The sequence below is a fragment of the Cynara cardunculus genome, assembly GCF_001531365.2.
Source record: "Cynara cardunculus var. scolymus isolate 2C chromosome LG 7, CcrdV1, whole genome shotgun sequence".
NCBI lineage: Eukaryota > Viridiplantae > Streptophyta > Magnoliopsida > Asterales > Asteraceae > Cynara > Cynara cardunculus.
The window spans coordinates 5451044-5463630 of record NC_037534.1 but is presented as its reverse complement, the minus strand read 5'-3'; the positions used below and the strand labels follow the sequence as shown (position 1 = coordinate 5463630).

General features: G+C 35.2%; 2 protein-coding genes across 3 annotated transcripts; both read right to left on the bottom strand.

The window, feature by feature from the left end:
* Positions 1-1268: 1268 nt before the first annotated feature.
* Positions 1269-4731, bottom strand: LOC112515310 (eukaryotic translation initiation factor 5-like). Its single transcript, XM_025122041.1, has 2 exons — positions 4676-4731; positions 1269-3204 (listed from the first exon to the last, which is right to left on the bottom strand). Exon 2 carries the CDS (start codon positions 2848-2850, stop codon positions 1552-1554), a length of 1299 nt encoding a protein of 432 aa, XP_024977809.1. The 5' UTR covers positions 2851-3204; positions 4676-4731; the 3' UTR covers positions 1269-1551.
* Positions 4732-8320: 3589 nt separating this feature from the next.
* LOC112515450 lies at positions 8321-11577 on the bottom strand. Of its 2 annotated transcripts, XM_025122281.1 has the most exons (10): positions 11286-11565; positions 11128-11177; positions 10906-10951; positions 10617-10731; positions 10414-10485; positions 9617-9684; positions 9381-9525; positions 9001-9081; positions 8830-8919; positions 8321-8631 (listed from the first exon to the last, which is right to left on the bottom strand). In XM_025122281.1, the coding sequence occupies exons 4-10, from the start codon at positions 10728-10730 to the stop codon at positions 8554-8556; spliced, it is 648 nt and encodes a 215-aa protein (XP_024978049.1). In that variant the 5' UTR covers position 10731; positions 10906-10951; positions 11128-11177; positions 11286-11565; the 3' UTR covers positions 8321-8553. The 2 variants fall into 2 exon arrangements, with proteins under 2 accessions (XP_024978049.1, XP_024978048.1); XM_025122280.1 differs by having other exon boundaries at positions 10617-10951; positions 11286-11577.
* Positions 11578-12587: the final 1010 nt, after the last annotated feature.

Genomic DNA, 12587 nt, shown 5'->3' with positions numbered 1-12587 from the left:
CAAGGTCGCGAAAGATAGACGGGTTCCACTTTGATTTGCGATGTTTCACATGTTTATATTTAACGTTTAGTTTTAAAGTTTTACTATGTTATAACTTTGGATAATGTATTTTTGGTACCTTTGAGATATATAATATACTAGTTCCGGCCCCTACGGTTAGAAAGTTTGTGTTCCGCCCCTGGTTCAGGTTTAAGATTTTTTAAACCGTAAATACTGGATTGGATTGTTCAGATGTTTCCAACCGGAACAATCCAACATGCATACAGCGCTACTAAAAACATGAAAAAACGCTATTTTGTTGGAAAATATAAAATGTTTATTATGTCTTTAATCAAATTATTAAATAGAAAGTGATAAGAGAATTCAATAATTAAAAGTTTTTTCAGTTTTTGTATATTTATTGAGTAATTTAAGAGCATTTTCAATAAATTTTCTAAAATAAAAATATAACTTTAAAATCTCTGAAATAAAAATATATTCAACTCCAACATAAAACTATTAAAAATTTCAATTTATGTAATAAAATATTGTTTTTATATCTAAATATTTAATTTTAAAGTTTTCTAATGGAAGTTAGAGGTATTTAGATTATCCAAACATATCCTAAATGTACATGTCGGATTATGTTGGAGTACCGAAAAGGCTAAAGATGTTTTATTGTGTTCATTTTAAGCATAATATAACACCCTCATAATAATATCCCCAGGTCAAATATTATTCTTTATTTTCATTATGTTGTATGTAAGTCAAATATTATTCTTTATTTTCATTATGTTGTATGTTATACAAGTGCAGGTGGCCGTTTACCAAAACACTTACCCGAATAAGTGTTTACGGGCAAAAATTCACCATTATCACTTACTTATCATATAAGATTTTAGTCCACCAAAACATTTGTCGTTGCCCTCACTTACTGGATAAGACTTCCGGTCCTTGCCTACAATCCTACCGGGTAAGATTATTGATCCTTAACATATGCATCTGGTAAGCCTTATCAGGATAAGGGTGTGGTAAACAGCTCCTAAGTGTTCTTTATGTGATCGTTGCATATGTAGTCTTTCAACCAAACTATTCATTTATAATCATATATAAGATCTGTCATTCCATATGGGATGAGTATGTCTCTAAACCCATTGATAGAATGAGACCAATGTAAAGTATGCATACTAGCTTAAGATGATACCAACATCTATTCTCCTTCAATGCAATGGGGAATCAAGAAACTTTGGATTAGAACCCAACAATGACAGACATGCTCAATCTCAACATTTATGACAAAAAAAGACTCGACGCATATAAAAAGAACTCAAAAGCAATTGGTAAGTAATTCACTCGAACCGATTCCAAACAGACCCAGCATAACTTGGGTTCAAAACAACACCACCACAATAACAAACAGACACGATTTATTGTTTAATACCAAGTGCTAACAAACCACATGGTACACACAGAACAGAACACAACACAACCATAACAGAACCAAAACAAACATCATACCCATATATGATAACTACGACTTAATTAAAAGACAAAAGATAGAAACGGAACCTCTTAATCTTCTTCTTCTTCGGTTTCAGACTCCGCACTCTGAAGCCATTCCACAAACGGCTTTGCATTCTTCCAGATCAAAGAGCTCTTATTCCCACCACTGCATCCTTCCTCATACCACTTAACTACATATTCCTCTTCCAAGATATCCACATCATACAATGCTTTCAGAACAAGCGGCACTTCCTTCACTGCATTCGGGTTTGCCTTCCCACAAAACTCCTCTACTGCTCGCAAAAGCAGCATTTGTGAATCCTCCCCCTCAACCACAACAGCAGCCAAGTAGTTTTTCTTCTTAAGCACGTGTTTCGCAAACCCTTTCTCCACACCATCCAGTAACGCCTCATAAAGAGCGGACACATTTTCCTGGCGTGAACCAGACAGCAATGCCATAAGCTCCTTCGGCCCAACGCCCTTTTTCAGACTCTCTTTAGCTGTATCAACAAGCTTCTTACCGCCACTCATTTTACCATTAGAATTCTCCTCTGGCTTGGCCACCTTCTTCACCGGCTCATCAGTGGCCAGCATCACCATATCAGCCGTCACAGTACTAAGCTGTTCTTGGATGCGTTGGCGAGCCGCTTCTGCTGACGTGTCAGTCTGCCACTGGACATCATCCTCCTCCTCAGAATCCTTGTCACCAGCCTGGCTCACAGTTGGAGAAACATGATCCTCATCTGAAGCATTCCCTTTCTTTTTCGAAGATGTGGTTTTCACATGGCCATCTTTAGAAGAAGAAGATCCCTTCTTCACATCTTTCGTCAGCTTCTTCTGTACCTTATCAGCTGCCTCACCTTCCTTTAGTCGCTCCTTCTCAGCCCTCCGCATCGCCTTTTTGTCTTTCGAGTTTTTCTTCTGTTCGGGTGGATTTTTCAGAATAAACGATGTCAATTTGTCTCTCATGTCCACATCAGAAACAAACCCACAGGCAGCACACTTCAGTTGAACCATCTGAGTTTTGGTAATTAATATCTCCGTCTCTGGGTTGCCACAGCCGTAACACTGAACATACTTCTTGATGAAAATCTCAAGAAGACCAGCAAGTTTTGCTGTATCGTGAGCACCATTGACAAGTGATACCCCAGTTTTTTCGTCAAACTTGGATTGCGCTCCAAGCTCACAGCCAAAATATTTCGTAGTGTAAGAAGCCGGCCTAGCCAAAGCTTTGGCAACATCAACCATGTTGACTATATTTGTCTTGATACCATTTCCACGGCCCTCGATCTTCGTAATCATCTTTGGCATCTTATACCTGTAAAAGGCATCATCGCTGTTGCCAGCACCAATGTTCTGCAAAGCCATTATTGGTTCAAGTACAGAAAGCCTGGAGAATATCCTCAGAAGAGCGAAGCAGTGGAGGCCAAAAAGTGGGTGTCGATAATAGATTCTTGGGAACAAAAAGAACGATCAGCTGTAGCGACTGAAGGTTGCGCCAAGCTGCAACCACAAAATTCAGTATGTTCCTGGAATGGCACTCGATGCATACAGCCAACTCGTTTCGAGAAGAAAGGAGTCTCCTCCCTGAATATAGGACAATACTCTCCCAACAACCCGATACACCCTAAGTAGAGAATAGCCTGCTCGGACATAAAAAACCCTTTTTAACTTTTCACACACTCCAACTTGCAGTTTGTAGAGTGCTGATAGCTGTGCAACCTTCAAAAAGAAAAAGTGAACAATTATTTCAAATATTAGTATATAACAAATCATAGGACTAATAAAAATCCCCAATGTATTTTAATTGTAATACGTTAAATGTAAAAGCAATAGGAAAGTGGTTACAGATTGTATAAAGCAGTTGAGAGATGGTATGAAGTGGTTAACAGAAATCTATGTAAAGCCAATGAGAAAGGTCAACAAAATAAGCATTAAGGCTATAATCTACATAATTAATAGCATAAACCTTCAGAATTTAAGAAATGCATAACAAATAATATTCTCTTATCACTAAGCTTCCAGCCTACCAACTAAACCACAAGTAAATATTGAAGATTTGAACACTAGTTAGACTTGGAAGGGAAAACAAGCATAGACACCAAATGGTGACTGCATAACAATTAACAAGTGCACCAAGCACAAAAATAACAAAAGAATGATGTTTTAATTTAACTGCTGATCCGAACAATCCACATAATTTTTACTCCACATAACACCAACAAACAACAGACATAAACAAAAATTAGACAAATAAAAAAGTCAATCACGGTATGCTAATCGAGTATGCCATGGCAGCTCTATATTGACCTTTAATGTGGTTATTAAACCAGCACTAATTACTCAAGATCCTTAAAAATCCATGGAAAATATATAATAACAAATAAGTGTGTAACTTCTAAACAGCTTCCAATAAATGTCACCACGATATACCAGCTGAACCATAATTGTTGACACATTCAAAGTTAACAGCCACTCTTTATGCGGATCATTTAATATGCAAATGGGAACACTTATTTCGTCATTAAGTCCAGTAGTTGTAAGAAATTTATAAGCTCCTATCCAAAGAATTACAACTCATGTTTATCAACCATTTCCCTCAACCCTCCTACACAATTTCTCAGAATTTAAATAACTTCCCTACCCAAGTTCCGTCGAACGTCAAATAATCAGAGGACAACTGTCATTATTAGACTATCATGACTCAGGACAGCTGATAACCCAATTAACAAAGCAAGATAAATCAGACCGTAATCTCCTCAAATAATCAAAGACTGCCACTGCGATTACCAACAATCAGGATTCCTGACAGATGGTAACGCGCACCACAACAAAACACGAGATAAACCAGATCTATAGATCATCCCAATCGATTTAATTCCGAGATGTAATAATACCACGACTTTGAAAAGGCATAGAAAAACGTACGATTACAGTAAACAAAAAAAAATACAGCTGTAATAGATTCAGATTTCGGAAGAAAACAACGTATATCTGATTTTCTGATAACATCGTTCATCATTCATCGAAAACAACACGATAATTTCACCGATTGATAAACAAACAAGTTGAGATCCATAACGAAAACATCCGATTAACAACCAAAAGGAACATGTATTAACATAAATCAAGATAACGTAACATAATCAAACAAAATCATAATCGAAATCCAATTGACATTTCACAAGCTTACCGATCAAGATCGAGAGATAAGAAGATGTCTAGGGTTTTCAATTGTGGCCGAGAGATGAGCGATTGAGAGAGAGAGGCGGCCTATCGAACATATTTATATATACGGTTGGAATTCATGGAGATATTCCACGTGTGTACTTTTAATCTTGGCCGTCGATTTAACGACCGACGAGATCAACGGTACACACGCCACGTTTGGATCCTAAATTCGAGCGAGTAACGCCATTTGACCCTTTAACTTTTGGAATATGTTCTTTTAGTCCCTCAAGTTTTAAACTGGTAATTACTGACCCTTCAAAATTTTATAGTCTTGGTTCATTATGTTCTAGAATTTGCAGTTCTCAGCAAGAGTTTACGATGAACATGACTTTAATGTGTATATCAGTAAATCACTTTCGGTTCAAAATGTTTGACATGTTACCATGTAATTGTTATAGCTGTATTATATACTTATAGTTTATAACGTTGTGTTACATCATGCTCCACCTGTTGCCATCAATGGCACGGGAAGATACAGTGCTACAATGTTCATATTGTTTGAACACTTATTTCTAGTTTTTATTTTAAAATTCAATCGTACTTCTTGTGTTTGAAACATTTTTCCATTAATATAGTTGATCGTGATGAGTATATCATCATTATTCTGCAAATATATTGTGGTTAGAGTTTTTACTCTCGTTCAACACAGTTGAAATCAAATTCTGTATGCAAGATCCCTTTTAAATAATTAAATTACTTTGTTGTTTGTTTTACGAATCTAGGGTTTGAATACAAAACCATGGAATTGCATGTCGCTTCCCTAAATAAGTTGTCCACTAAAGACACCTTTTAAATCCACCTGGTAAACGTGTTCGTTGCAAAACATTGAACGTTCCCTCCACGGCTTTGGCAAACACACATACTTATGTACGTCCACAAATAGACATGTACTGATTTCACTGCATTTAATAGCACAAGAGATGGCTTTGATTTGCATATCATTTTAGGTCGAGGCCTTTTGTTCTAAATCAAGCTTTAAGAAACCATGTCTTTTTTTTTGGGGCCAAAAAAGAGTTCATGTTCAAGATTTTCTTAAAACATCAAGAATGATACGTTCACCTAACATCTTTAGATTTCTAACAGCTAGCATTTTATAAAGACGCAGTGTAAAAACTCTTTCTGGTTATGATTTTCTAATCTAATTGATAATTCTTTTTAGACAACGAGAACGATCTCCCACAACCTCCGTCTCATTCATGGCCAAAAAATCCCCTTGTGGCTACGAAGGTTCAAATGCGTTGACTCTGAAATATCTACAAAGCAGGTGGTTGCTCTGAGATTAGTCGGCTCGTATTGCGGATTGGATATCTAGGTTAATAAAGAAAACCAAATCTTCTTTTTTGGGCCAAAAAAGAGTTCATGTTCAAGATTTTCTTAAAACATCAAGAATGATATGTTCACCTAACATCTTTAGATTTCTAACAACTAGCATTTTATAAAGACGCAGTGTAAAAACTCTTTTTGGTTATGATTTTCTAATATAATTGATAATTCTTCTTAGACAACAAAAACGGTCTCCCACAACCTCCTCATGCACGTCTCATTCATGGCCATTGATTTCATTAAAGTGAGACTACCATAATATGCATGTAACGCAGATGCTTTGCATGGATTTTGGGATGACAAACCTCGTGTCAGTATTGAATTTTTGAAACCCTAAGAATATCTATACATATAGAAGATCAAGGGAAAATCTGGGTTACCACAGAGAGTGTGGTGCATACTTAACTCTATGCCATATTTGAATTAAGCATTGAAGGTTATAAAAGGAGTTGTTTTCTACATGAACAAGAAAGAGTAAGTACGGATTATTTTGGTCAGATAGAATGAAATGAGAACTAAGCTGATAAATGACAATCAACCATATATCGTAAGTGATAACATAACCATAGATTTGGTAATGGTTTTTGGGTTTTCGGTTTATCCACTTATCAGTTGTTTCTCAACTTGATTTTTTTAGACCATTTTTGGTTTTCTTTCTCACCCCTGCAAAAAAAAAAAATCCGATCACCATCTTTTCAACTCTATATTTTCGATTTTCAGATTTACCCACTTTTTTGCCTATTGTGTTTACAAGTTACAAATAATTCAAGTTACAGTACAAATCTACACAATAAGATAACATCTCAAAGATTTTATTTTTTACTAAAAATGTCATTAGATAATAAAATATTCATCTTTGTTCATTAACGGATACATAAGATGTATAAACCCAAATCAATAATGGATTTCAAGATTTTTGTAACTGAAAATTTGTCAAATCTTTGTGGTTTTCATTCATATATACGTATATGATAGAATACTGAGTACAGTTAGTGCCCCTCTGATACAATGTTGGATTACTCGAAAATACCAAACTTTATACTAGAACTGTAAAACCATATATAAATGAAAATAAAAACCCAACTAATACAAAGAGTTTGATCAGCTCGACAACCAAAATTGCTAATCGAGCAATAGTTGATACATGTACGCATAACTGAAACTGATTCAAGGTGTTTCTATCGATTTCATACAAACCAGTTCACGAAGAGTAGATGATGGTTCTACAGTTTCACTATATCTATTTCATTAAATAAGGCCCAAACAAAAATGGTAGTTTTGCGATGTTTAAAAATAATAACCAATAGAGATAAAGCAGAGTAGAGAAGGGCGGCGGTGGGGACGGAGAAAGGCCTTTGGAGCAAAAAACGGATTCCACGAGAAAATCAAGGAATTTAGTGAAAAAGTTCGAATGTTCTATATCAATATCGAATAAAAAGAATCCAATTAATTTCATCAAACATAGAAAGATATTTGGAGGGTGAATTTGTAAGTTACTCAAAAGACAAGGGTTTATAGGATCTTCAATCGCTTTCAAAGTAATTGAAAATCTTGAAAACAAGTAATGTATTCAATTACGTATCAAATTTAAACAATTTTTCTTTCAATATTTGATATAAAATAATAATATATTATTTTAAAATTTAAAAAATCAAATTTTAAAGCATTGTCAATAGATTTTATAAATTTCGTTGTATAAATAAAAAAGTAAATTAAAAATTATCTATATTTTATAATTACAATATTAATTATTTTATTAAAATATCATTTATTTTTTTAAACATTTAATTATTTTATTTCGTAAGATATTACGTATCAAATTCAAATATTTTGTGCATTTAATAATATTTTATTTATTTATTTCTCCTTAAAATTTAATAATCTTCTTTATTTCATAAAATATCCTTTATTTATATCAGAATTAGATATTGTACACATTTATCGTCTATTTTTCTTAAACATTTAATTAAAAAACATTATTTAATAAAATATTATTTATTTTTTTAAATGTAATAAAAAAATATTTATCATTCATATTAAATAAATTTTAAACGGTTATCTAAACATTTTGAATAATCTCTTGGGACAAAAATCATTTTCTTCATTTAAGTTTGTAAAAAAAACCCTTTTAATTTTATACCTTTTTTTAATTTAAAATTAAAATAAGAGTTATTTGAACTAAATTTAATGTAAATGACACCGATTGAAAATCGTGTGACGTCGTTTAACTTTTTTATTTTTTATTTTGTGATACGTTCTAAATTTTAGCAGATTTTGATAACCTCCAAAGTATATTCATACTCCTTAGTTGATTTAAATACGATACCGGATTACGTATATAAATCATCCACACTCTCTATCCCCCTCCGATAACCAACCTATCTCGTCGATCTTCTAAACGTATAAACACGATACTCGAGGTTTCGGAGTTTTGCACCAACGGGAATCTTCTAGTCCCAACGAAGCTCCATGATGCATACGGACAACGTATCCAAGGTCCGTTTCACTTGACGGAAATCATTGGGCACGAATGAGACTTGGATGAGACAGTGATCGTGGCAGATCGTTCTCTTCATCCGAGAAGTACGGCTGATCCTAACAAATCATAACAAAAGAGCTTTTTACACTGTAGCGTATAATACAGCAAAACTCAACACACTCGAGGCTTGAACCCTTGACCTCCAGGGAGGTTAGGATCTATCAAGGTACTGCTGGGCCAATGACCCTTTGACATGTTAAATCTTGATCTTTGATAAAATGTTGATCTTCTTGAATTCAAGTTTAAACTCTTACCGGTAGTTGCTGGCCGCGTTGAACGGCACTAAAAGCTCTAATCATGATATATATTGGCAGCATAACGCCGATGCACCTTAACATGATCAACTGCATCGATGGGAAAATAGTTCAAAACTAAGGAAGTAAGGTCAATTTTCGAAATAAAAACAAGTGATCAAGCCAGGTTACCGTGAACATTGTAACAGCGTATCCTCCGGTGCCATCGATGATGATCGGTAGAGTATGACGCAACACGAGAAGAGTAATAAACTGCAATTATATCAACAACCGACACCAAAAAACCACAAATTCAGACAAATGGTTCTGTTAAAGTCCGGTTTGACTGTTTTCGGTTTCTTTTTTTCTCGTAACCATGGGTGTTCGCACCAACGTGTGCGCAACTCAACTAATTCCATGGCGCCCAAAAGATAACAGTCAAGATAATCCCCAGTGACATTGAGGAGACCCAAACTGGCGACTTTGTTTACCAGTGGAGTTGACCCTCAAGGTTTAAGTGATTTCAGTGGGATTTTAGTGTTCAGCAAATGAGAGAGAKAGAGAGAACATACAATTACAGCGACTACACGACAACACATCAAGCTTCTTGAACTAGGCGTAATATACTCATCGAAGTCGGGTTCATCATGACCAGCTGAAACCATTGCTGAAAACCGCAAATTGTAGAGATCCCTTTGGGAAATCTCCCAGTTTCCCCTAAAGAACATAATGAACCAATTGATTTATACCGGTGACAGGAATCTAGCAAACATGCGTGCAAATCTAGATTCTTGAGGTCTAACGACACCTGAAATTCATCGGAATGCCATCACAATGGAACAACGGAGGTGGTGATGTATAACCGGGATTGAACGGCTGAAACTCAAAGAACAACAAAGAAAATTCAAAGGATCATCATATTATGGCAGCATAGAACACATATTTGTTGGATATGGAGCCTAAAAAATTTAAGATGAATTAGGGAGCGTTTAGTACATGGAGAGACCAAACTTACAAGACCGGACAGGCAAGAGTGAGGTAAGCAGGTGAAAACTTTATGAAAAGTTTTATGGTTTTAATTTGATATGGATAATTTAGTAATTTACCAATTTTGTCACATCCCCTAATTTTTGTTCCACCTATTTTGGTGGGACAAAAAAAAAATGCTTTTTACCACTCAGTCATGTCATGTCATAGTCTAACCTATGCCAAACGTGGGGACAACAAATTTTTGTTCAGTCATCTCCCATGTACCAGATGCACCCTTAAGGCTTAAAGGATAACAATTTGCTTGTTGTATCCTTTTGCTACCTTATCGGGGTTGTGTTTCTTCGTGTATTTACTACAACATAATCCACAAACCAAACCAAACCAAACCAAACGAACCCAGTATTTTCCACTTGAAAGTAGGGTGTGGGGTGGATGTACACAGACCTGTCCTCTACACCAGTATCCAAAAATCATATAATAAAAATCCTATCAATGCCCATGCATCTAGAATAATCGCGTAAATAAGTGAAATGGAGGGATTTGTTTGATTCACAAATGAATAAAAACTAGAGAGTGGATTAATGACTAAAATGGTCGTCGTTACTGAAGACGAACCTGGAGGCAAATCTCACATATAGTGTTTCCCTTCTCGTTGCACCACCGTTGAACACATCTACGATGGGCGTACTGTAAACACATTGAATTAACCGAAAATGATCTACAAGTAGCAAATGGGAGTCATATAATTCAAGGTTTCTTGAAATCTATTCATCAAAAAACGAGATAATTTCATGAATTAAAGATTAAGAACGCCAAACCTTCAAGCTGCCACAGCATGAACATGGTGTCTCCATGTTCGAATCTTCATCTTCATCATGGCAAATCCTGCATTCCACCAATTTCTTGGCTGATGATTCGAAACTGAGATCCATCCTATGAGAAGAAACATCAGCAACCATTTCTTCATTTGTGCAATTATGCAATCTATGTTCAGTCTCAATCGCAGCCTCAAGAGTTGATTCAGTGAGCAATCGATCAACCAGCAACACAAAATGATCCCTCATTCTTTTGAGAAATGAAAAATAGTATAGAGATTTGAAAACGTACGATCCTAACAAACCCCGTGAACAACTAGTCCTCTTTCGCTATGGATCTGCCGATTGAATCAAATAGAAACGTTAATTCGCCAGCATTTGCAAAATTGCTTTAATCGCAATAAGAACAAAGGTAATTGAATCAATACCCATACGAGAAACAACAGTAACGCAATGGGGGAAAACCCTAGATCAGAAAATAAGAATATGAACATAAACCGTCGAGAATAAGAACCTGGGAGATTGAGAAAAGGAATCAAAAGGACATACGAACTGAAACAGAACCTGAGAAGATGAATGAATCAAAGTAAAGTTAGGTGATGAAGAATGAGAAAAACGAAAAGATATAAACAAAATTGCCTGCAAAAGAAGGAAGAAGGTAAGGGCGATTACGAAGTTGTGTTGTGCAATCCTTTCGTTGTCCATAGATTGGGGTTTCTTCGAGAATTGCAGCTTGGAATTGAAGCAACGGATCGAGTGTCTCGCTTACCACCATGTTGGTATTACCATCAATTGCAATTGGATTTTTTGATTGTGGGTTAATTGAAGAACAACAAAACCCTAATCTCTGTCTCATCTAGATTCTTGGGGAAACAATAGAATTTCAATGGCGATTGCAGAAGCAGTTTTCTCTACACCATCATCATCATCACAATCCTTCCACGTTCATTCATTACGGTTTCCCGTTAAAAAAAAAAGTGATCCCACCAATTTAAATCCAATATTTTCTATTTCTTTTTATTGTTGATTATTTTAAAATATACACCAATAACCAAAATTTGAGTTAAGACATTTACAGTTGCTGAATAATTTGGTACATAATGATTAAATTGTCAGAATGATTAAAAGGCTCTCATGATATAGTGTAAATAAAATATAATTGTTTGATAATTATTTACAATGAAATTCAGGCGTTCAATGGTTAAGGGAAGCTCATGATACAAAATCATCCAGAGGGTTTTAAACCATTAAGAGACATAATTTCTTTTACCAAACAAGATTCATCTCTTAACAATTCAGAGACTGACTTTTAATAAAACTATTAAGAAATAAACAAACAACCCCTTAAAATAAGTTCTAACAAGTTGATTTTGAAGCATGATGTTAAATTAGGATGCTATTTGCATACTATGATCAACATTAATATATGTGTCGATCACGTGAGTTGCATGAGTACATCCTACATTAAAAAGAAATCCAAATTACTGTTTTAATCAGAGCAGAGGCGTAACACAAATGGACTGGATCAACAATAGTGAAGGGGTCCAAAAAAAATTATACTTAAAACCTTAATAAACTGAAGATACTTCACTCTATCGAAAAAAAAAGCCCAGGGACCAAGGCCCCTATGGCCATCCGCCCCTGCATACGAGTGCCAGATGAAGTTATTGTCCAATTTAAATCAATCCGGTTACATGTTGGACACGATTTTGATGTTTTTAAAAATTATTTCATTGGACTAAGGTGGCGTTTGTTTTTTAAGAGATTCTGAAGTCTGATTTCACTTCTGAATTTTAAGAGGTGGTACTGAAGTCTGAAATCTGAATCAGTCAGACTGTTTGTTTTTACGTCTGAAATCTGAATCAGTCAGACTGTTTGTTTTTACGTCTGAAATCTGAAATCTGAATCAGTCAAGTTTCGGATCTGATAGATTTGGATCGATCTAGGTCATGATTTTACGAGAATATGTGGATT